At 33.8% G+C, this 26586-nt stretch overlaps 3 protein-coding genes across 3 annotated transcripts; all 3 read right to left on the reverse strand.

The window, feature by feature from the left end:
- Positions 1–5186: 5186 nt before the first annotated feature.
- Positions 5187–9838, reverse strand: LOC129808089 (uncharacterized). The gene is made up of 3 exons (XM_055857786.1): positions 9579–9838; positions 9116–9505; positions 5187–5810 (listed from the first exon to the last, which is right to left on the reverse strand). The coding sequence occupies exons 1-3, from the start codon at positions 9619–9621 to the stop codon at positions 5626–5628; spliced, it is 618 nt and encodes a 205-aa protein (XP_055713761.1). The 5' UTR covers positions 9622–9838; the 3' UTR covers positions 5187–5625.
- Positions 9839–10135: 297 nt separating this feature from the next.
- LOC129808090 (uncharacterized) lies at positions 10136–23268 on the reverse strand. The gene is made up of 5 exons (XM_055857787.1): positions 22960–23268; positions 22774–22859; positions 22407–22542; positions 17318–17552; positions 10136–16699 (listed from the first exon to the last, which is right to left on the reverse strand). The coding sequence occupies exons 1-5, from the start codon at positions 23024–23026 to the stop codon at positions 16630–16632; spliced, it is 594 nt and encodes a 197-aa protein (XP_055713762.1). The 5' UTR covers positions 23027–23268; the 3' UTR covers positions 10136–16629.
- Positions 23269–25051: 1783 nt separating this feature from the next.
- Positions 25052–25696, reverse strand: LOC129806710 (uncharacterized). Its single transcript, XM_055855482.1, has one exon. It carries the CDS (start codon positions 25694–25696, stop codon positions 25052–25054), a length of 645 nt encoding a protein of 214 aa, XP_055711457.1.
- Positions 25697–26586: the final 890 nt, after the last annotated feature.

A 26586-nucleotide genomic window follows, 5' to 3' on the forward strand; every position in this document is an offset into this window, starting at 1 on the left:
ATAAGCACTTTTTCCTCATACAGTTAGTAATTATATCAAATAAAACCATTACGTACCGTTAACTATCGAGATTAAACACTTTATTCCACTAAAATTTGCCAGAAATATTGAGAAATGTCAACAGAACCGAAAAACCAAAGTCACTATTCTTGTGTTTTTATTAGGAAAAAAAGGCCGATCGATGTATTTTTTCGACGGTGAAAAGTTACACTGTCAATTGAGATGAGAATTTTATACGTTAAATCTTATTCATATGAATGGATTTTCACTTTATTTGCAGCATAAGGAACCAAATAATCAAACTATAACATAGAAAAATATACAAATTAAAATTTAGTACTGTATTTATCAAGAAAAAATTGCCCGTCCAACTTGTACCAGCGAAATTTTCTAACTTTTGCCATTGTCCAACTTGTACCAATTTACCCTATTTAATACCTTGAAATTTTGATTTAGATTCTCGTGTGTAACTTTGAAAGATTGTAGTAGAATTTTAGAAGAAAAGAACTAAAAAACTACAACTATTTCTCAAAACCGCATACAATACTTAGTATAGTTTGCGAATCTAAAATATGATATAGGGGAAACTGGGGCACCACCGAACATAGAGTAGCACCGAATAGTGATTTTCACTTCTAAACTACTTGGACTATGACGAATATTTCTTCAGTGGACAAGGATCGCTACATTATCTGCGAATCTACATAGGGTTCGATTACAACTTTTGTCCTCTGAAGTTTAATATCTTTTAATTAAAAATCCCAGTGTTCGGTGCAACCCCATGCTCAGTAGTGCTCCGGTTTCCCCTAGCTCTCGTTAGTTCGTTTGCTTTTCCATTCAATTTAATATCTAGAGGTCAAATGGTGGAGATAACGACTTTGGTCCTTCAAAGAATGCATCAAAATTGATCTGAGAATAAGTAACATATCTTTTACTGTCCCTTAAGCATTTCTGTCCCCTGCAAATTTGTTTTATTTATATATCGAAAATGTCTTTTCGGAAATCTTCCTCTTTTGATTTTAAAATATTTTTAAATGATAAACCTTGCATTGCTCTAAAAAGGTTAAAATCGGTTATTAATAAAGTAAAATGCTACACCTTTGGAATACTTACCAGGTTTTGCGAAATGCACAAACTCGTAACTTAAATGCTATATTACCTCAAATACATCATTTACGATTTACCGATAGCATCCGATAAATAAAGCATCTAGCAATAAAGCATCCAGAAGAAATATCAGACCACGAAGGCTTTCACAATGCCCTTACAAAAAGAGACAGAGGGAATTATGAGGTGGGTTTTTCATGCAGTCAAATATTGATTTTTCATTATGAAAAACGGATTGCGGGGCTCATTAAATAGAAGGATGAGAAGCATATAATAGTGCAATGCTACAATTATGAATAAAAACTGTAAAAACTTAAGAAAAAAATAATAAAAATATTTGAAACTACCTGAAATCTTTTTCTTTTCTTTAGACTTATATTTTATATCTAAGTTTATTTTGCATCATTTTACATTGTTTCCATAAGTGGCCACAAGTTATGAATTTTACATTGTTGAAAAAATCATACTTTTTCTGAGGCTTAAGGCAATTTCCTAATAAATTCACCTGGATATATCGAAAGGAGGTACTTTAAAGAAATTACAGTTAAAATTTTATCTTAATTGGTCAAAAAGAAAAGAAGCTGTGAGCGAATATGTCCTTAATGTGGCCATAAGTAGGGGAAAGTGACCATGCTTGATACTGTAAAATGATGTCCAAGGATTGTGATTTTTTTCTGATTAACACACAAACCGAAGCGATTCTTCCACTATGACAAAAAAATGTCTCACTTATTAGGTTCATAGTCCTACCTCACATAGTTCCTGGAAATCCTTAAATTTTCCTCAAGAAGAAAATGAAAATTCAGTGACGACTTTTATACAAGTCGGGTCCGGGGCCTTCCTGTATAATAATTGATTCGACAAATCGGAGGCCTAATTTCACTGCAAAAATTTCACCGGATACAAAAAATTGCACATCAATATTTAGACGGAACTCTAATCTATCTGCTTAAATCGTTTGTACGACTGGTTATTAGTTTTAAAATCACTTTTATGTAACTTTTCTAAGCCGTGTTTTTATGACATTAGGGCACTAGCGAAAACCATTTTTTCATTTTGAGGCCGTGAAAATGTCACTCTGCAACCTTAAAATTCAGGCAACGTGGTTAAAGGCTATGTCAATTGTCGATAAAATTGGGGGATTACAATATGTGTAATTATGAAAGAATCACATCTAATGATAGAGTTGCCACAATTAAATTATGATTCATGGACCCTTTCTAAAATATAGGATGGACACAGGTAGAATTTATGAATTTGTCACCACCCTCAAAAACAGTGTCCCCAAGTAAAAATATTTTTACATAAATATTAATACTGATGAACCCCCTATGTGCCTATGATAGTAGTTTTCCTGAACAGCGACATTAATTAAGAAATACTTATAAAATATCATGTATCAAAATTACAGTTTTAGACCTATTTTTGATTTTTGCTTCGTGAAACTAGGAAAAAAGAGCTAGGATCCTAATTTTTTTTAGGAAATGTGAGGCTTAGCACCAGCTATTGAAATATATTGCGATAAGTCATAACTATTGATTAACATAGAAAATAAATAGTTATTATTAAGCTTGGATCGTATCAAGCATGGGCACTTTCCCCTAATGCCGCTACCCTATAATAAAATTGATTTTCGGATAAAAATTACTTATCGGTTCATAACCGATTTGAACCGATTTATAAAACACTCAAAACATTGCACAAAATACCTCAGAAGTAATATAATTGAATTTCTGATAAAAATTTGTTCATTACCGGTCTATAACTGATTGTAATTATAGTTCAAGCTTATCAGGAATTCCAAGAACTTTCCAGCGAACCCAAACATGATACCATTCTTTTGAGAAATGCCTTGGTTATCCTTAAACGGCACGAGGCATTCACTACACAGGGTACCAGACTTTTACTTATTTAGGGCTCTGGTCATTATGTCTTCACTTATGGGGCTGAATTAGTTTCCAGTGCCAGAGGTGAGACAAAGAATCGCCTGATTAGGGCATTCAATTCCTGTGTGCGTTATGTTTTTGCACTTTGCAAGTTTTATTTTTTTTGGGTTAACTCTATCCTTTGTCTTCCTCTTTTCCTTCATCTGGAGACTCATGCTGTTGACTTTGTCTTCCGATTTTACTGGTGGGCCACGGTATCTCGCGGAGTTTGTGGTGATTGAGTCATCCACCTCGTGTCTCCATGTGCCAAGTTCAGGGTGTCGTATTTTCCGCAACTCGAGAGAAAACAGATCTCTTTTTGTTGAGGGACTTATTTTATGGAATAGCTTACCTCGTGAGCGGAAAAGGGAGTTTATCCCTAGATTTGTGACTGCCGTGTACTCCTTAAATCCCAGACAATCAATTGCATGGGAATATTCTACAGAAGACACTTCGTCCTATTTAATTATTCAATAAATTGAATTTGATTGAATTGAGTACCTTCTCTGGAGCCTTCTTAAACCTTTGACATTGTAAAACTCGTATTAGGAATGATTCAACAGTATTTATATATAGAAGGAAGTTGGGCACCTTTGAAATTGGGATTGTTCACCTATTATTAAGTAAAATCGAGCCTTGTGATATAGTTTAGGTGCACAAACAGATTCACGCCTCTGCTTCTACACGAGATGTGGCCAAAAAAATGGGTATCTCATCCAGTTTGGTACAAAAGATCAGGAAGAGAAATGGTTTGCTTACTTACAAAGCCCAATCAGCACCCTATCATAGTGATGAGCAATGACAAGTGGCCAAAACCGGGGCCTGAAGATTGAATGACAAACTTGTGAAGGGTTTTTAAAGGGTGCATTCTGTTACTGATGGATGATGAAACGATCGTAAAATCCGACCTCAAACAACTTCCTGGTCAGCAAATTTTATATTGCAAAATCTCGGACGGGTGTAGCGAAGAAGTATAGATTCAAGAACTACTCGAAGTTTCCAAAACAATCGTAGATTGGACGGCGATTTACACCTGTGTCGTAGAAGCCAAGAGTTCCTTGGTGGGCGCGATGAACCGCGAGTTTTACATAAAAGAGTGCCTTCAAAAGCGTCTTTTGTCGCCTTATTGTGATCACAACACTCCTCCATTGTTCTGGCAGACCTAGCATTCTGCCGTTACACCAAGGACACCATAAGATGCTTTGAAGATAACATGATCCAATATGTGCTCCGTGACTGCAACCCACCAAATAGCCCAGAAATTTGGATAATTGAAAAATACTGGGATACTTTAAAGAGAGACGTGAGAGAGAATGCTTAATCAGCCGAAGACATCAAAGCTAATGCTCAGAAGTGGAAAAAAATAGTCAGGATAAGTGAAAATGACCTTGCCAAAACCACGATAGCGGATCTCAAGAAAAAAATCCAAGAATTTGAAAACCAAAAGTTAGATTGAAAAAGGCAATAAGTTCAAATAAATACTAATAAAATAAGCTTTTCAAGAATATGTAACACAGGTTTTAAAGATAAATAGTTTTTATATGGGAAGCGTTTTTGTTTGTTCAAATTTTATCGTTGACAAGATTTATATGCCAAATATAGTAAATCTGTCGTAAGGACTGGACTTTGCTATTTGCGTAAAAAAATAGTATCCTTAAGGTCCTTATTTAAAAAAAAAACTTATTTGTTAAAAGGATAAGGAAAAAGGACTTACCATTTGACCCCTGGATCTTGAAATAGGCAGACTCGCAGACGGTCAGGCGAGGCAATATTTTCCTGAACATAATTACAAAACTTTACCAAAATAATTTTACCACTGCAGAAAATCGTTGTAGATCAAAGTCTATGTACTTGTCTTTCTTTAAAATTAGGGCCATAAAAAGCAACATTATGAAATAATTATTATTAGAATTTCTGTCTGAATTGCAGAAAATTCCTGCAAATTAAGCACAATAAATTCATATAGACAACAAAACATGATAAATTTTGGAATCACAAATAAGACTGTGATTCATGCAAAGGGATTACCTACAAAAGTAGAGAAATTTAATCACAGCCGCAAGATTTGATAAAAAAGAAACGCAAAAGAAACTTTCCTAGAATATAAAATGTCACGAGTTCAAAGATTAATGGAAAAAAAATGGCAGGAAGTCATACTTTTTTCTCAATTTTATTACTCACATGGTTTACATAAAATGTTTTTTAAATTTAATTGTTAACTAAGCCTAGAGCTTGTGTGAAATTAAAAAGTATTTTATACGCTGAAATGTAAGTTAAACACATTTTAATGTGATCAATCAAATTAATTTATTAAAACATCAGATTACATGAGATATGATCCTAATAAATGAGTATGAGACAATGTTTTTTGCTAATTTGCATTTTGTGCACTTTCAGTACTTAATAAATAAGTCTATGTGACTAATCTGATTAGTCACATTGTATGTACATGCTATTCTTAGAACAACTTAGAAAAAAAATATGCAATAGCTAAATAGATTGTTGACATAATTGGCAATTAAGATCTAACGAGCTAACTAGGAGACGATAAGTCTCACATAGAAATACACTTCTTGTTCCCATCAGTTTGAACTTAATGAAGTCGGATTGCGATGAAAAGTGCGGTGATGAGCGTTAAGATTGACAAGGTAAATCTTGCGCCACTATTGCAACCATCGCTGTCGCAAATTCTGCAATTATCTCCAGCAACTCCCAATAACGCACATGTTGCTTCACCAATATAGGCCGTGCAACCTCTCTGGGTCTGGACTTCTCCACCTGAACAGAAGATAAAGATCGAGGTGTAACGGAAATAGTAGATAAATTTTACAATTAAACGACAAGTTATATACTTTCAAAATTAACTAATTGGGTTGTCAACTTAAAAGAAGTGAGAAAGATCAAATTGAGGAGGAAATGGGAAAAATTAGAACTGAAAAATTTTGCATATCGATTTCCTGGGAATTCAAGGTTTTGTGGAACAAAATGATTAAAAGTCGAACAATTTGTGTAGGGGAAGGCTTTAAGGTTTTATACACATTCTGGCTTCGAATATTTCATATTTTCTATCTGTGTGCGAAGCCTGAAAGCCTTCCCTTGGTGATCAGACGAGGATGATGTATAGAATGCCTATGGACCTGGAAAGAATTGAAGATTATCCGAAAGATGATTACCGTAAATTAAACAGAAATAATCTCTTTCGGCTAATACAGGACTAATGACCTATCAGGACTAAGTCCTCGAGGTCATCTTTAGGATTCACAATTTTCTAAGCCGGAAAATGTAGGAGATGATTGGACAGTTACGATAATTAGTTTCGAATTTTGTTCTATCTACTTGTAACTTAAAATTATTTTTTCACGAAATATTCGAAATAGGACAAAACAAACTGAATTCAATTGAGTTACAAGTGAGGTTACAAGTTCGTTTTTAGAATTCAACATTTTAGAAATCGAATAAAACTGAAGGCGAATCGATCGGATTGATATTGTCCAAGTCGAAGATGGTAACACCAGGCTTCAAGTAAGGGCTGTATGTCTAGTACAATTTGCGAAGGTTACGAAATCCTAAATAATAACAAGCAATTTTAGTGGTTTTTCAAAATCTAATGGATCGTTTGATCTTAATATTCCATCCTAATTGAAAATTTTCCCAAAAATTTCATCTGAAATGAAATGGGAGAAGTTAAGCGCGGAGGCGGACAAAATCCCGAAAGCCAACATCTTGAAAGCCAAAATCCCGAAAGCCAAAATCCCGAAAGTCAAAATCCCAAAAGGGCCAAAATCCCGAAAGCCAAAATCCCGAAAGTCAAAATCCCAAAAGGGCCAAAATCCTGAAAGCCAAAATTCCGAAAGTCAAAATCACGAATGTTTAACTTAAAATCCTTAAAGGGATGAAATTATATGGAGGATATTGTGTAGAATAATTTCCCAAGACACAGAAAAGTTCCATTTGCCTCCAGTAAGCGTTTTTTGTAATCATGGGAGTAGCTATAACACTTTTAAGATTTCAGGATTTTGGCTTTCGGGATTTTGGCGGATTTGGGATATTGGCTTTCAAGATTTTGGTGTTCGGGACTTTGGCTTTCGGGATTTTGACCGGGACCCGTTAAGACATATGGCCAAGCCTTAGCTCTGAAGTTCTGAAGCCTGTATAATATCATATATGAAATGTGATATAAATTATCGAAATGCGATATTTTTGGAGTCGGTTATAATCAGACGGGCTTCAGACTAAAGACTTAGTCATATGGCTTAACTGCTCTAAATTCTTATCAATCATGATTTCTTGGAAAAAAATCTTAGAATTGGATTATTAAGGACAAGTGACCTATAAGATTCTAAAAAAGCAATAAAATTGGTTGCTATTTAGGGGAAACTTGGGCACCACCAAACACTGGGTATCACCAAACACTAATTTTTATTTCTAAACTAATTGGACTATCTCGACCATTTCTTCAGTGGACAAGTATCCCTATAATGCCTAAAAATTTCTATAATTCTTGTCCTCTGAAGTCGAGTCGAGTTTAGTCTAGTTTCCGGAGGTCTCAAAATTCTAAATAGCAACCAATTTAATTTGTTCTTCTGATTCAAATAGATTAATTCCCCTTAACAGTCCATGTCTAAGTGAAAATTTTACGAAAATTTTCGACTGATAAGAATCTAGAGAAGTTAAGTCTTATGACTAAGTCTTAGGTCTGAAGCCCGTATTATCCTAATGGCTTAACTGCTCTAATTTCCTAAAAAGTGTGATGTTTGGAAAAGTTTTATCTTGAGATTGCATATAAGAGTAGTAGAACTAGGATTTTAAGAAAAAATAATACAATGCAACGGCATTATTATTTAGTAGTTCGAACTTAAGAACGACTTAAGTCTTTAATCTGAAACTCATAAAAGAGGCATGGCACAACCTCAAAGTTCCTTAACAAGATTTTTCCGATGTAAGTTCAATTAATCAATTCAATTAATCAGGAGAAAGAAAATATTTTATAGTCACTTTATGATTTTAAGATATCATAAATTTTTGAAATTGTGAATAAAGATCCTTTGAACCAGTCTATCTCTATCTATCTAGGAGATTTCGAGAATTTTTGATTATTGAAAAATATCTTTTTACAATTATGGTGTTATACCATTTTTCGCTAATTGCTTTAAACCGTGTTTCAATGAACGAGATGTCTTAGGACGTTAGGGGCCTCTCGACATTTCAGTTTTCCAGACGTTTTTGCATAGAAGCACTGAAAACTATTTGCAAGTTTTTTCCTAAAGAGAATTGACTTATCAGTCTGATATATTTCGAAATCGTGCTTTAAAAGCTATCTAAAAATATATATTTCATAATGCTCGCCGAAATAATACAAGAACTGCGAGGAAATTTGTTAAAGTCGCGGTGCAATATCTGCAAAATTTTTACAAGGAAAAGTGAAAAATATCTTCACTTTTTATTAGGCTTGATGGGCCCCTGGTTAGAACAGAGCACACTAATTTCGTTATAGGGGGAAGTGGGGAACCTTTGAATTGGGGCAGCTTTGAAATTGGGCTTTTTACTCCTATAGTTTTGAATTAATCATGATGTAATTTAGCTCAACAAACCATTAATGGTGAAGAAAGATTATAACATTATACGGCTCAATTCAATTTAAAAATAGGAGGAAAAAGTCCAATTTCGAAGTTGCCCCAATTTAAAAGTGCCCTAACTTCCCCTACCGTTTCGTAATTATCTTGAATTGGTAACTTTAATTTAAGTGACTAAAGGATTTATACTAACTTATATTTTTGAAAAATCCGGATGAAGTTAACACTAAATCTACCAAGATCGGTTAAATTAAACTCAAAAAAACTTTTTAAAAATAATACATATTTAAACGGTACAAAGTCGCTATCAGATTTTGTGAATTTCTTAAAATATGAATGTAATATTATTTTTCAATATTTAAATTTTAATTTATTCCTCTTTTCTGAGAAAAATTTGTAGGGTATCCTACCCTACCGTGATCTGTAATTTGTCCGAGCGCGATAGGAAACACTACCAAAAATTGTCAGTTTATTGTTAAGTTTGGGTTGATAGTCACGTAAGCTACTTACCAACGTCGCGGTGAGCAATAAAGCAACGGAAAGCTTGATTTTGGGTGGGATCCTGGACTTCATTAATAGGAGAAATGTTCCTTCGTCTCCGCAATAGGCCTTGGGGTGGAAGGCCTGCAGGAGTTGGTGGAAAGAGGGTGGTTGTTGGGGTTTCAGATGGAGGACCAGGGGGAGTGTCTGACGGAGGTTGTGAGTCCGTAGACTGTGTTACTGGGCCTGTTGTCGTCGTTGGAGTATTTAATGGGGGCGTTGTAGTTTCAGCTGGGGGTGGTGTCTCCTCTACTGGAGGCTGGAAGATATTATCAGCTGTGCATCGAACACGATCGTGACCACTGGTATCAAAGGGATCATTGCAGTTGTTGCAAATGTAGCAATATCGCTGAGAATATCCTATATTGAGATAAAGATCATGATCACTGATATTCCCAAAGAGAAAGCAAAACTTTATCACTAAAATGCACACCTTGAGCCACAAGGGTGGCCAGAATGATCACAATCAACTTCATTTCTTTTGGGGTTCACTTTAGGCACTTTTTCCAGAACTGTAAGAGGAAATTTGATCACCAACACTGTGAGCTCCAGAGACAAGGCAAGTGGTGGACTGTGATTTCGTATGAAGCTTTTATACCTTTCCGCGTGGCTGTGATAACAGGGAAATTGTATGGAGTCTCTTAGATAAATAATCACTAGGCATCGATAAAGTTTACCATGTTGCCTTTTTATTTCATTTTTTTTTCTGGGTAATTTTTTATGTACATGAATAGGCAAAAGTTAATGTATGGAATATTTTTGTTTGTGGGAAGTCTCCTTATCACTTGATGCTCACGGCTGACCAAACTAAAATATTTTCCTTGACGCATTTCACCCATAGAAATTTTGCTCTAGAAATCATTTGTCATCAAACACAATTAATGGATGACTCATTATGGGAGATTTCTCTCCCCTTGCAATTTCTCATCTTACAACAAAGACAAAGGAATATTATATGCAGGGTGATAGGGGAAAAACAGCCGGATCTCATTGGAATATCTCTCAAGTTGTAATTTTTGGTTTATTGTTGAAAATCATAAAGTCGTACATGGGTATTTTTTTGCATTTTACAATTGTTCTTGTTGACATTGCTACAATTTTCTTTATTTCCTCATCTCGCGGATACAACACACAAAATATGACGGAATATAGGCATAAAAAAACATAAAATTGCTCTTATGATAATAAAAAAAAGAACGACTCTTGCAGAAATTATAGTCTGTGCGCCATGGCGATATGATAAATTAGTTTTTTCTTGTGTTTTCAGTTTAAAATGTCTCACATTAGGGGTCAAAAACTCAAACACATGACAATTTAACATTTATTTTCGAATTCTTTTTTTTCTCATCAAAAATCTACTTTTCTAAAGTCTTATTGGGTAAGTAACTTCAAAGTGTTTATTCTTAGTACATGCTCATATGTTTAATACATAGATAATTACACAAGAATAAATTTTATACATTCAGGTTATCTTATGAACTTTTTTAATTATTTAGTTTATTGACACCAATTTTTACCAATCTCTGTGTTAATATGTTTGTAAATTACAAGAAATATATTGTATACGTCCTACTTAGATTCTGGTTAGGTATTAAATTATAGAGAGAGAGTCACATAAAATTATATAGAGGAACTCTGCTAAATTTCGGACAGCTTACAATATCGGACACCTCTATTATTTTTCAAAATCCTATTATTTTTGCTCTTTTTTAATATTTATAAGTTGTAAAATAATGAAAAGGAACAAAAATCTTTTAAGAGTTCCGAAATGGTAAGGGATTTCAAGAAACTTCCTGTCCGATATATTGTACAAAGCATTAATTGCATTTTTACACAATTTCCTGTGTACTTCGTAAAAGTTTAGATAAAATAAATATGGAAAACTCCTTCCTAAGGTCCTGAACAACACTTATGAAAAACAAATAACAATAAATTTCAATTTGTATTAAAAATATTACACTTAAGGAACTTCCGGGATTATATGCAAGATGTCCGAAATTTCGCGCAGTTCCCCTTCAGAAGACATACAGTCTTATAAAGATTCTATACAAAAGAAGGTGCTTACATTTTTTTCTTATTTATAAAAAAATTATACTATATTCCTATAAGAAATTATTATTCTTTTAAAATTAAATTCCTTCTCAATTAAAGCGTTTTACCTTGGTATTACAACTTTTCGGTGAGAATGAATATCCATTTCCTCGTTTTTAATTAATATTGATTTTTTTTTACACAGAAAAACACATCTTGTCAGATTACAACAAGTAAACATTCCAAATTGTAAATATCGGTTTTACAAATTGAAGGCAAAATGTGGATGCATTCGACGGCAATAATTTTATAGTGTGTGCAATGGTATAATTTATCATATTCACACCACACAAAAATAATCTAAATATTTCATCATCGAAGGATTCTCCTCAATTTTCACATGTAAATTATGTTGTCAAGATTCAGCTGATAAAATCCCAAAGCATTTGGCTAAAATAGAACGTCATAAATGAGTTGGAACTAAATGATTGTGTTCATTGTGTTAATTTCGATAAGTCGCTCTATCGCATATTTTGCTCTCGTTGTAACTGACGAAGTATTATTGTTGTGGCAAAACCTGCGATTTGCCAATATTCATGAGATAGATATGATTCAATCTGTACTCATTTGCAATCAATGGATACTTGAACTTCAGCCCAAGGTATTTTGGCATTTTGGTGATTTCATTCGATCAACAGATAAAATTCCCAATCAGCGAGTTTCGAAATAGACGCGTGATTTGTAATTAATCCGGATATACATTACGTGCACTGAGGTTTCAAAATACTAAGTGAATTTAGTACTGAAACTGAAGTGAGTATTTTGCGAATGTTACCACATGGCGTGTCTTTAGCTTTTGACCAATAAGGTTATTTTACTTAACAACTCAATTAATTTTTAAATTTATGTGCTATGACTAATTTTTAAATTTTGATTTGTAAAAATGGAATTTTTCAATTCAAATTTCAAACTTGTCATATATTCGATAGCCACTCAGTACATCAACTTTTAAAAAAATACTATATAATTTATTATATTTAGTAGAAAACTTTTATAGGGAGGGTGGGGTAATTTAGGCAAGCATGACTTTCGAAAATATAAAATTCCAGGATAATAAACTTATATTTCGAAAATGTTTGAGATAGACTGGGAACCTAACTGGATTTAGTTAGCATGTTCGTAAACGTTTGATAAATAGGAGAAAGTGCTTTCCTTTCGAACGTTCATGCCTTCGAATAAATAGATTTTTTCTTATATTTCCTAAGAGACTTAGAAATAATTTCCATGTGATTATCAATAAGTGTTGATAAGCTAATTAATATTTAATAGAAATGTGTAAATCTCTTAGGAAAAATAAAAGAAAATTTACATTATTCGAAGGCATGAACGTTCAAAGGGAGAGTACTTTCCCCTACGCCTTTAAAAAAATATCAGATGACTGTAAACTGCTCTATCCTCCCGTGCTTACCTGTTGAACTTATAAAAAAATTCGGATTGTTCAAAAATTTTATAACTGTTCCGAATTTGCTTAGATAGCATTGCAAAGAATGCGCCAGCTTATGCAGATCATTTACGATGTTCAAGATAAAGAATTACTGAATTTCTGAGGAAAATCCCTAAGCTTTAAACCTTTTTTAAATCGTTTTTTTTCAAATTTTTTTTCTTTAATTTAAAGCTAATCGTGATAATTTTTTAAATCTTTAAATAATTATAAATTTGAGGTTTAATCATGGTACTTAAATACCGAAAACTAATCCACTAAGAAAGTGTCACATTTTCACTTTGATACTAAATTTATATCATTTTTAAAGTTGTCAAAACTTAAAATTTTAGTTATTCTGCTGCAGTTCCACTTCCTCCTGTCCTGACTTTAGAATGACAAGGGATAAATTTGCTTGAGTTAATCTCTTGTTTCACAAAAAATTGAATGATAATTCTATTTTACACCCCTTAATTTCAAACAAAATTGCGTAAGACATCAAAAAGAGTATAATTTTGAAAAAAATTCTAATAACGAAATTTAATTACATATATCATCTGAAAATTTCCTAAGAGCTGTTGCTGGCACGTTGGAAGCCTACCCTCACCCTATGCTAATTTTGTATAAAACAACTATTATGCCTGTTTTAGAATACGGTTGATTTACTTTTGAAGGTGCAGCTAATACCCATCTTTTTAAACTCCGAAGGATCCAGTGGAGAGCCCTAAAAATTTGCATTGGGATGATGCCAAGAACGAACAGTGGCTCTGTCGAAGTTTTAGCAATAGTCATGCCCTTAGAGATGTTCACTTCCAGTTCATTTTTGATAGACTTATTAATCGAAGTTTAAGACTACAACTTGAGTTTAAAAAGGATTTGTTGGCCCTATCTAATGGGAAGGTTACTAAGCTATGGATTTTTCTCACATTCTGATCCAGACGTTATTTTCGGTAAAATAACTGAACGTTCCTTGCAAGTTTGACAGGACAGTTGGGATTCGGGTGAACTAGATTGGTTCTGTCACCCTATCGTACCTGACGTTGGAGTTAGGGCATGGTTTAGATCGAGTGGCGAACTCTCCAGATTAGAAATTACGATGGCTAGTAGAATAGCAAGCAACCATACCAAAGCAAATTCGTATTTGTACAAGATTAATATTGTTAATTCTCAGCTCTGTGGCGTGTGTAATCTGTTGGATGTAAACCATATTATTTTTACCTGTCTCAAACTATTCTCTGATAGGGAGGGTTTAAGGCTGGAGTATGGTGGTCTCACTAATGTTAGGGATCTTTTGGCAGTCGCCCTAGGGAATCACAATAATTGCAAAATATTTAGAGCTTTAACAAACTTTATCAAAGTAAATAACATTGAATTTTATTGTAAGATGCTCCTCCGAAGTTCTGAACTTGTAGGATGAAAGGGACACCTATTGACACTTTAAGAACTCGTCTCAGGACCTATTGACACCCTACCCTGTACCATTTAGAATACGAAATTTTAACAGTTATCCTTATCGAAAAACGTAGATTAATGAAAAAACGCCATATTACTTACATTTTATTAGATACATTAAATAAATTTCAACATTTTGACAAAACTGTCAATAGAGGTTCTCTGTCGAAGAGGTGTTCATTCGACTCTAGATCTCCGAGTGCCTATATTTATTTATTTTTATTTATTGTGCTTACACTCGAGTCCTTTTTAAGTAATTATATGTTTTGCATTTATGCGGCCACCGCCGTCTTAGCGTTGTTGACCAACCTCCGGAGCGAAAACGGTGGAAAACTCTTTCACAGGTTGTATATGCCAACTCATAGGATACATAATTAACAATTCTTGATATATGACATAACACCATTGCCTAAACACCGTTATGCAAAATTTAAAATTTAACTTTATACCGGACTTCGAGGGATAAGGAGCGACTTAAAATTTTTATGTAATTTTGTATTGTCGCTACTGAGTTCACTAATGTTAAATAAAAAAATTAAAGTGTAAAATTAAAGTTTAGAAAACAGGAAAAAAATAAATAGGAGAACTATATGCAGAGGGCTTTCTGTGTTGTATGCAAGTGGGTATATTCAGTTACGACTAGGTCGTCTAGCTTGGAGGCTTGTGTTAGGACTCAAATAGACTCAGGCTGAGCCTTCAGAATATTTAGCTTGTAAAAATTTGTAGTAAAGATTTATCCCAAACTGTCATAAACTGAAGACTTACGATCATCGATTAGAGATCCTTTGCGTAGATTTCCTTTACCTAATCCTTTACTACTAAATTTTATACGCTAAATATTCTCATCAGCCTGTGTCTATTTGGGCCTTTAGGAGGGTTTCTCTCTGCTTAACTGAGTTCTTTACCTCTAAAGTGTGAAGCTCGGGCTTCCAATGACTGCTCGAGGTACCTAGTGGCGGAATTGTTCCTGAAGTATATGGTCCGGTGAGATCGGGTGGTACAGGGCTTCGGAAAGTAAGCCTTTTATTTTAGTATTCATTTATTTATTTATTTTTAGTATGTTATATGTTTAATAAATGCTATGCAATAATTGGAACTTTCGTTATGCATGTATGCTAGTGCCTTTTAGCAGTGTCACGGTCCGAAGTCAGCTCTTAGAGCTGAGGACCTATAGGTGGAGCTGGGTTTAAAAAAAATCATCTGAAAATCTATGGAATTCTCTTTCCAAGAGAGCATTATAATCTCAAAATCGCAAAAAGTTAGTTGGCCCCTTGTAATTTCTAAGGAGCCAAATGTATTTTCGCGGATTTTTGGAACTAATCTTTGAGATTTTTTAGCTTGCCAAAAAGAAAACTTGTGAATAGTGGGATTATAAGGCATTATAGTAATCCATAATAAATATGCCACTATTTATCTTATTGTTATGATAAAATGCGATTGATGTTCCATTCCAAGTCATTGAGGCCAGAGTTTATAAGAAATTGTATTGTGTAAAATCAGAGTTTCTTTGCCAATTACATTTCATGTCAAGGATTTAAATAGATTCCAATTTCCGAATTTATTTATTAAGCTATCTCATTATTTATTACTTGTAAGTGTGCCCACATTTATTGTATTGTGGGAAAACAAAAAGCTGTATTGTGTAATGTAAGCAATTGTCCTTGTAGATTAAGAGATTAAAATTAGGAGATGGTAGGGTAGTTTCACGCAGCTCATGTCTGTTTCATTTGAGTATTGGGTATCGGATAATTTATAGAACATATCTTTAAAATTAATAAATTAGTTCTAATAAAGTTTATTTAATTGTCATTCATCCGTGAAACCTTCCCACTCTCCTCTAAGTTTAAATGATATAGCTTATTTACTTTGAATATTCCATTTAAATGCAGAAAATACTCTAACAAAATCTTTAATAAACTAACTTTTGTTTTGGCGGTTTGTTTTCAATTGCAATTTGGAAGTTTATCCTGGGACGAAAACAAGGAAAACAGGGGATTGTTTTATTAGCCAAGTGAAGTGGAAGGAATTGAATTCACAAAGTTCTCGTGGAAATGTAATAACTTTGAGAATAAAGTTAAATCTGTGTCCATTGTAGAAGCTCTGGGTAATAGGGGATGAAAGCCAGGGGGTTATTTTTGAATGGGTTGTTAAATTGCAAAATGTTGCACTCATTATTAATCGTTCAAAATTAAAAATGTCAACTAAATGCTTAATATTTAAGGAGAGCTATTTGAGAATCTTTCACGTGAATTCTGATAAATTGTACCATTGTCCTTTCACCAAATACAAATATTCAATTAACCATTAATCGATAATTTCTATACTTAATCATTGGGTGGTTCACTCATATCATCTCTCTACAAAAATTATATTATAATTAATTTCTAATCTATATCCTATTCGTTTTATGTCTACTCTTTGGTGATTACACCGTCACAATTTAAAAAAAAATAATAATTAGGACTTTGTAAATTATTACGTTGGCATACGGGAAAATTCGGTTAGTGAAAATGTCAAATGGTTATGTACGCCTTGCAAGTAATTTTATTACTTTCCACCATTGATAAAGTGCATCATTGCATGTATAAAAGCTGGAATATTTTTTTTAATAATTTTTTTTCAAATAAATTTTAATCAATGTTCATATCAAGATATCACCACATGGATCAGCAATTGTTGTAACTTACTCGTCAGCTTAATCAGCAACTCTCGTAGGAAATTGCAACATTTGCTGATCCAAGCGACGATATAGCAATCGAAAAATAGGTCAAGTTTAGGAATTCAGCTTATCAAATTAACAACAACGAAATTACTCACATTAGTTAAAAATTACGACAGATGTAATCGTCAAAAAGCGATATCTTGTCTTAAAACTACAATTACTTTACTTCAATGTGCCTTATTTATTTTATTTTTAATTAAACTAATGAGCCAAATATTCTCAACTCCATGCAAATGTTCAATATGCATAAAAATAGCGGTGATTTATTTCAAAAATTCTCCTTATCGAAGAAGTGTGAGTCATTGTTATGGCGAAAAGATTCGTGTTTCAAATTGGGTTTAAGGTAGCAAATTTGCTGTATATGAGATTGATGATGGAATTGGGAATATCTGTGAATTGTGGTGTATCTAGTTCATCATCGCGTCTGGGGTGTATTCTAAACTTGCGACAATTGGAATTTGAGACGAGGGTGTATCTGACACCTTACCACAGTTGAGTCCTGGCAAAGATCATCATGACCAGTAAGATGGCCATTGGTGACCACATTTTCGCCAATCCCATGGCTCCATTGCAGTTATCCCTGTTGCAGACGGAACAGTGTTCAATTTTGTAGCCACGAAGTTGCTGATCCCTTATCTTATCAGTCGCTACGCTGCATGGATCTGTTTGGGCTCCGTCAACCTGGCAACTACGGACTATAATGCGGTCCTCTGGGTCTACATCTGTAACAAAAAGAAATGTCAAATCGTGTAATGCAAAAATTGAGAAAACAGTAAGGAATTTAGAAAATAAAAAAATATCGAAATTTTTAGCTCTATTTTTGAAATATTTTCCTTGTAGGAGATTTCAGTTATTACCTATTTATTTTTCAAAATTGATGCACTAGTCAACATTTTCTAAATGATTTGGATTTTTTAAATACGAAACTTTTATCTATTTTAGAATTTTATATTCGTTTTCTCCAGAAATATTTTTATTAAAAACGACCACTTGGGGTAAAAAGTAACAAAAGGTATGGAGCAAAAAGTAAGAAAAACCGAAGCAATTTCTGATGTCTCACGGCGAAAAGAAACGTCAATGCCATGTGTCGTCGCTTATTGTTTGCATTTATTAAACGATTTACAGTCTCTTGTGTGTTTTTTTCTAAAATATCTTGAAAAGTGCTTTTCTCGTTCAGATAGAGAAAAGGGTGTTTTACAATGGTGTAGAGGAATAAATTTCCTATGAAAATATATCATCTAAGTATTTTTTTAAATTTACGGAAGCCCGTAATAGAGCGAATCGAAATGCGATATTACCCCATGTCTGTTACTATTTGCCCCAGCATTTTTGAGAATGGTCACAAAATTACCTTTTATGAAAACGGCTCTACAAAATACAGGAAAATGACTTTCATAAAATTGTAGAGCGGTAAATTTCCTATAAAACTGCGCTAATTAGAAATTTATGGGGAGCTCGGGTAGTTTGTAAAAAAGTAAAATATTTGTATTGTGACTTTTTGCCCCAGTCTCCCCTACTGTGTTTCTTGACTCCAAATTATCCACAAAGGACCGAGAATAAAATCCACTAGATATTTTGATTTATATAAAATGTTTGCAATTTTTCAGAAATTTGATTCCAAATTGCCGTATAATATTTCTGATCTTTAGTTCCTAAATCGAATTTGCATGCAATCCGAGATTTCTCACGTTAAGAATCTCACCTACCTTAAGCTGTTCTAGGCTTATCACTAGCGTTAATTTTGAAAGCGTAAGCGTGAGACAAACTTAAGCAAAATATTAGAGAGGGATAGTGAATTTTGATTGTTTGAAATTATCGTAATCTAAAAGGTGTGCCGGAGCCATTATAATTAGTTTCTAAATTTGTATGATTTTGGTATAGAAAAAAATTCTCAAATACTTTCCAGAACTAATACTTCTCAAATTGTTTTTTTTTTTAACACACTCTCAAACGACGTTATACTAAAACAAAGTCAAAGTATACTAACTATACTAGTATACTCCGATAGAGTCAACCCGTAAAAATTAAAAAAAAAAACCGTGAAAAAAGAGATGGCAAAGCGTCCCAGCTTTGCCATCTCATCAGCCAAAGCCATTGACCTTTGACCTTCAATAACTCAAAATAGTGAATTTTTCGGTCATAGATATGTTTGGACCGTTTGGACGAAATCTTCGCCTGGACTACTTCTAAAACATATCCAAAAATCTTTGAAAAAGCTTGGGTCAATTTTGAGAAAAACCAAAAGAACATGGTTTCGGAGGGGTTGGAGGGATAAAAGAAAAAAAAAACGCCTGGGGAGATACTGATTTTTTATTGGGGGTCATCGAAGACCAGAAAATGACACGTTGAAAAAAAGACGATTATATATGATCTCTCTTTGAGTTTAAGCAGTAAAATATGGTAAAATTCCAAGTTTAATGTCAAACTCTTAAACTTGTTTTACTAAAAAAGATCATTGGACAATTTTTAAGGATTAAAATAGTAACTACAACAATCAATAACTTAGAATATTGCAGATATATAAGAAAAGAATTAAATGCGTTGGCTCTATTGTAATCCTATATTTTTAAAATAGTGGTAAAGCATTTTTAGAAATAAGATAGCAAAAATTATGATAAGAGAAATCCAAAACTTTATAAAGAATAATTAAAATGTTAATTAAAATGTTTGTCTATCTATCTGTTATTTTTTGATCAGAATGACTTTTGGAAAATAAAATTTTCTGTGCTGTCTTTGAAGAGAAACCTCAGGAAAGACAGGGGCAAAATTAGCCACGTATGTTATTAGATAGTGGTACCGTATAGTTGGCATTCGAAGGAATATTGATGAAACCACTCTATCCTACTGAGAGAAATTCGAAAAAGTTAAAATAACATTCCGGAAATGTTAATTTTCCCCTGCAGTATTGATCCAAAATCGATGTAAATATTATGCATTTTAGGTGTATTAGGGGTTAAAGTTACCCTTTTTCATGTTAATTTTACCCTTAAAAGGGTGTAAAATTAACATTAAAAAATGTTGATATATTTTTACACCTAAAAAGTGTTAAAATTATGAGGAAAAAAAAGTTAATCGCACCCCCGTTTTTTCTCAGTGTAAATATATACTTCCCTTACTATTCATTGAAATATTTATCAGCCTCACACAAACATTTGTTGTGCAAATTATACGCAATGAAAAATTTCATTTAGTGGCTAATTCTACCCCGATCTCCCCTACTGAATTCCATATCTGTACGACTACACCCCAGGTTTTTTAAAAATCTTTATTTATTTTGAGACTTAAAAATATGTATTAATACATAGATACAACAGCTCGTGATGGAATGACATGCCTTTGGCAAAATTCCAAAAAGAATTTCACTGCTTTAAATTAATTCTAAATTATTTTAATATAGGCCTCAAATCTGAGACCAAGGTCAAGATCAAAATTTCAAGCTATTAAATTTTTCCAAGATCAAGATTTCATATTCTGACGTAAAGCATTTATGGAACTTAAAATGTCTTAGCTAAGAACCAAGATTTCAAGATTTTTCACACTTAACGAAACGTCACTTCTGACAAATATCTTCATTTCTTTGCCGAATTTGTTGATATTTCGTCATATAAATTATGAAAATGAATAATAAACTTGTGACCTGTAATAAACCTTGAAATTCCTTTGCAAGATGTGATTCTTTTTCAGGTATTCTCAGAGTGTTGTACTTCGATACGAACATCTAAAAATATGTACAATTTCGATTAAGTTACAAAGCCAATATCAATATTTTTCATAAAAATTCTATTTTTGTACCATCTCTTATAGAAATATTTATCATCAATAGTCATTTCCATATGAAACTCTTCAAATTGTTAGTATCTTGAAAATTCCAAGCACCTTCGAGAGGTTCTTGGAATTATTTTAAGAAAACAAGATATTTGACTTCTTGAAATCTTGAAATATTGGTTTCAGAATTCCAGTAAACTCTCTCTCAATCGGGCATATGTGGCAAAATGCCATCCGAATTATCGAGAGACTTCTACGTCAAATTTATTGTAAATTCCCCAAAAAGAGCTCAATTATAAAGAATCACAGAATTACGATAAAATAAGAGGAAATACAGCGAATTTGAGCAAATTTGTTTCAAAATCAAACGAAAAAATTGAGTAAACAATATTTTTCGCCCGATTGAAAAAGAGCAGGTTGAGCGAGAGTCTACTGTACAAATTTTGATATCGACACGGTTTATGTCTTTGATTTCAAGATTCCAAGATATTTGACAGATTTGACATCTTGATCTTGATTTTTGGATTTCAGAATACCAAAATCTTGAAATTTTCTTGATCTGGATCTTGATCTTGGTCTTAGAATTGAGGCCATTATCTCAATTTTTTTCATGATAAATAAAATGATAAAACGAAACAACATTGTCTTAAACCTAAATTTGAAAGACAAAAAAATAACAAATTAAAATTGCTTAGGGTAAGTGTGCCAAATTTCGGCATACTTGCATGCAACCGCCAAAGTCTCAAGTTTGAAATGTAATATTTTTAATAGAAATTAAGTTTTTTTGTTACTTTTTAATAAGGACTGTTTCTTGGAACCCTGTAGACAGTTTATCGTCTTTATTTTCTCTAATTTCATTCTTAATCATTTTTAAAGGGAATAAAAATGTAGACATAACATTGGTGCCCTATTTCGGCCACCTTCATTCTCATAGTTCCGTGCCCTCCCAGAATTCTTTCAATGTCTTTTTCAGATCATCGTGCTCGTTGAAGCGACATTTTTTTGTTATTTTTTGCATTGTATATTCTCTAGAGTATGCAAAACCTAAAAATTCATGGATATTCAAAGAACAAAAAATGTGGCCGAAATTGCAAGCTGGCTGGAATTTGGCACACTTACCCTATATCTGTTAAAACCAAAATCTTCACAAAAATTTATTGCAGATAAAATATAAAAACCTCTTTATTTTCTTAGACTTTCTCTTAGCCAAAATTGCAAGGAAATTTCACTGCGTTTATGATTATTAATTAAGTAGCGATAAAATTTGATTTTTGAGTGATCGAATTTAATTTTTTTACTGAGCAGTTTTTCAGTACCAATTTATTTAAACAGTGTTCGGAATTAGCCTCGTTTTCGAATTCTGTTAATTTTCCGTGGAAAGCTTTTCTTTAATTTAACGGTTCCAAATTTAAAATTTGAAAAAAGTTCTATATTAAGTAATTATAAAGAACTTATAAGATGTTGTTAAACCTCGTGTTTAAGGATATTAGTATGACTTGGTAGCCTACATCCCAGAATAGCCGAAGTAATCCGAATACAAATGAAAATATTTTAGATTCCGGAAAAAAATGTCTGACCTATACCGCTGTCCAAAACTTTTATAGAAATCGAGGCTTTTATTTGTTGAAAGAAACTTCTCATAATCACCATAAGAACTGGGATAGAACATAAATCTTGTCTTATATTCAGATCAGAATATTTGCATCCATATCCAAAAAATGTCACGTAATGTTTTAATTATTCTACGTACTATTATTTTAGTTGAGTTTTTAGTGTAAAAAAAGTTAACAAAGAATTAAGTTATAACATACCATTGACAACACTGATCTTCTGACAAATCATTGCCACGTTGTATGGATTGTTGGAGTAAATATCAATTCTAATCAACTTCTGGAGCCAACTACTCGAATTAGGATCAGCCGTTGAGAGTTTCTGTGGGGTGCAGGTCTGCAAAGGGAAAGCTCCATCAATTTTCATGCATTTCCATCACGTATCAATATCACTTCGTCAACTAAATAACATCCCAAACGAGCATTCAAGCCAGAAAAAAAAATAATCTGGAGGTCAGCTTGTGTATGAAAAATTCACGATTACACGTCACTGACACCGATTTATCATTATTTTTGGTAACACGAATTCGCAATTGATATGATTGATGTAGTGAGGAAAGAAATTTACCTCTGGTATTATCGTGTTTGATGAACTAACATCTATGCACTCTCTATTTTTCGTTGAGTCACAATTGTAACACTTTATGGCCAGAGCTATATTTTTGTAAAAGAAACAAGAAATTTACAGTGAAGAATAATCTTGAAAATTAAAAAAAAAATAATTTAAAAATTTCTCCGAAAAAAAATCACAAACCAGATTTAGTGGCAAGCAAAAAAATTGCAATTATTTGCAACAGTGAAATTCCTCGGTTTCTCATCATGAATTCTCAAAAATATCGTTGCACTTGTTAACAACTTTGATTTTTTTTTTTAAGATTTCAATGTTTTATTGTGACACGTTCAATGGTAAATCAATTCAAATGTAGAAGAATGATTAAGGATAACACTTGAGCTGGATTCGTTTTGAACGTCCTTCCGCAGCAAAGTCCCGATTTCAACTGACAAAGTTCATTTGGTTCTCATCAGAACTTCTCTGTATGCTTTTGATTCTCAGCGAAAAATTCCGACGAAGAAACCTCTTGCTCCATAACAACTTTTGCGAGGGGAAAGCCTGAGGAAAAACTGGTGGGGAGGTTTATTTTTCCATCACTTTTGAAACTGGGTTTGTCTATGATTTCGCAGCATCTTCCGCAAAAAAATCTCAATAAAATGCCATAGATAGTATTTGCAATCCAAATTAATAAAATCAAGAATTTGACATTTTCTCTTTCTATCTACATTTTTGTTCAGAAAATCATCACGTCTTATTTGAGAGGAAAAGGGTCAGATAATCCTAACCGGCTTATGTAGGTGAGATTCTTAATGTGAGATAACTCGGAATGTATGCAAAAACGATTTAGAGCTGAAGTTGGGTGACGCCATTCCATTATCTTGAATCAAATTCGTGAAATTATGTATTTTTTTTTATTTAAACCAAAATGTCAAGGTTTTGCATTAACTGACAGAGTGATATATGGGTGAAATGTAGACCAAAGTGTTCTCTATAATTTTACTTTATTGTTTCGGCTCCAAACAGCTGAAAAGCCGAAGCTAGAGGAAGAGAATAATCCGAATCTCGTCAGATTATTCCCTTGCTCTGGTGAGAACTTCCTGGGGGATTCTTCCACTATTTGAACTGACTCTCGGCTGTTTTCACGGCCTCTAGTAACGGCTCTTTCGAGCCACCGGGCTTAAGGCAGTAATGCCCCCTTGTGTAGGCTACCCCCGGGGGTGCCTCGAGAGAGTTTAACCAAGGTTAGAAATAAATTTCCAACCTTGCAGTTCGGCAAATGAATGCCTCTAGGGAAAAATTCCTCCAGAAATATTCTCAAAGCCTGCCCTAGGTCTTAAGGCTTCTTGAAGAGAAGCCGCTGTTTCCTGGCAGTAGGGAGCCAATTGGCCGCTGGTAATCCTTAGGCAATAGGATGCCGCTGGTCTTGGGCCAAAAGGGAGATGCGATTTCTCTGGAACAAGCACTCTCGTGCTGCTAGAAGTGAAACTCAGGAATCTCTATCGCAATCTGATTTATTTAACAAAAATTAACCCTATTTATACAAAATCATTTTTACCCCACTTAATTACTAAGGTGAACTTCGTGAACCCATAATGCGTCATTGCAAAATTGCACATTCTTTATTTTGCTGACGAAAAAATGCTGATCAAGAAGTGAATGAACGGGTGTCATTAGCACTAAGCATAATGACCTACTTTCAATAAGAATTTGACAATTTTCAATCTCTAATATCATAGAAACTACTTGTTAGAATGGTAGCAAATTGATACCAGATAGAGTTAAGGATATAGAAAATAGGATGGTAAAAATTTAGGATCGTTTAGCATCCTAGTTTCTTCAATATTTGCCGTTAAAGTGAGGCTTGTTTTGTATACTTCGTGAAATGACTCGATTTAACCAAAACTAAAATCCGTATATTAGTTAACCTATTCGTCTCTAATTGAAATGACAAGACATTCCTAGTAGTAAGAGTATCTAAAAATAGTGTAGTAGTCCTTAAATCCTTTAAGGATAAGTCATTGACTTAAAAAGTAGGGGTAACGAAAACCCTTGTAAAGTCTTGGTAAAGCCAAAACTTTCCAACTTTTGTGTTGAATAATTCGTATCCTTTTTAGGATGTGAGGACTTATGATGAATATCCTGGCGATTTAACTATTCAAAAGTAGTTCGATATGAATTAAAACCCATTATTATCCCTCAAAGATTAAAAAATTCTAATTTGAAAATAATTTGTATGAACGTGCATGTTCATCTTGAACATACTGGGGCCCGCGCCCTGGAATAACGGATCCTCTTAGTTGCTCTTGGAGTTGTTTCCTATGGCTTTTAGGATTCTGTATCTTCTTGTAAGGAAGTTCTGAAGTTCTTCCAAGGATGGAACCGTCGTTGTATCAGGCAAAGTCTCCTCAAAAGCTTTAGCGGTTTCAGAATCAAATTTGTTCATGGCGATGGATACGATTAAGGGATCCCAGGAACTGATGTCGTACTGAAGATTCTTAAGTCCCGTAAGAGAAACGTTGATGCGATCATGTAGCCCAATAACATCTTCAGCGGGGTAGATTTTGAATTTCTTGTACCTGACTAATGGTTTGACGTAAGATGCGACCAAAATCCTCTTGCTTTCATATCTGGTTTTAAGGATGCTGATAGCACTGGCATAATTGGCGTTGGAGAGTGTCAGGTGATCAATCAAGGATAGTGGTCCCTTTTCAAGATATGACATCAAATACTGGAGCCTTGTTACATCTTTGAGCCTTGGATTTCCGTGAATGACCGTGTTGAAGAGCTCAAAGAAAGAATGCCAATCTTCTTCGTTGCCGGAAAACTTCTTGATCTCAATGGCAGGTAGTTTGGGAAACTGGACTAACCAATGAGACAACAGTCTGATGTTTTCTTCAGTTGATGGAATTTCTTCTTCCGTTGGATTTGAATTAGCCATTCTGATAGTAGAGTTGTAGGGAATTATTGAAGAAAGCTTTGGTGTGTGTCAACACTGGACGTGTGATTTACCCAAATGTAATCTGATTCTCACTGTGCCTTCTTCGCGCGTCGTGGATTGCCGCTTCAATCTTCCAACGTTTACACTTTTGATTTTTAATTGTAGATGAATTGTGTGAAATTAGTGCGGAATGTGACGTGTTGGACTTTGCAACCTCTCCGTGTGATAGTGATATCCGTGAATATATTTCGTGAGTGCGTGGATGGTGCAGTGAGTGTGTGATAATTCTGTATCTCTAGTGGATTTTGAGGATACGGAAGAATGTGTGGTGTCCCACAAGGAAAATGCCTGGATTGGCAAATTTATGAAGAAACACTCAGATATAGAGTGTTCTTGCCGCTTTTTTGATTCTTGGACTTCCACCCTCTTGTCTTCTCTAAAAGTGTTGCAGCGAGGTGGTGAGTCAATACGTTGTGGCAATCAGCGAATGTGATTGCTTTCCCAATGGATCTGGGCGGATGCTGGATTCTTTCTGGAAAGGCGTAAATTTCCCAGAAATTGATGGAGTCTGGTGAGTAAATTCACCGGAGATCAATTAACTGATGAAGTGTTTTTTCTCCTCGAGGATTGTGGAGAACGTTCTTATGGTAGTGATCTTCTGAATAAGATCTGGATGGATGTCGTCTGGACTGGACCTTGAAACGACGTTGGACCTTTCTCAATCTTGATTCGATGAGAACTGTAGTCTGGAACCTTCTGATGAGGTCCTCTAACGATAGAATATCGTTGAATCACCGGAGACAGGACTCGATGATGGATCCTGCGATGTTTCCTTAAAGAAATACTGCAGGCTGAAGATTTGGCAATGGATCCGGTTTGCCGTTGAATGG

Source organism: Phlebotomus papatasi, chromosome 3 (assembly GCF_024763615.1).
Source record: "Phlebotomus papatasi isolate M1 chromosome 3, Ppap_2.1, whole genome shotgun sequence".
Classification (NCBI taxonomy): Eukaryota; Metazoa; Arthropoda; class Insecta; order Diptera; family Psychodidae; genus Phlebotomus; species Phlebotomus papatasi.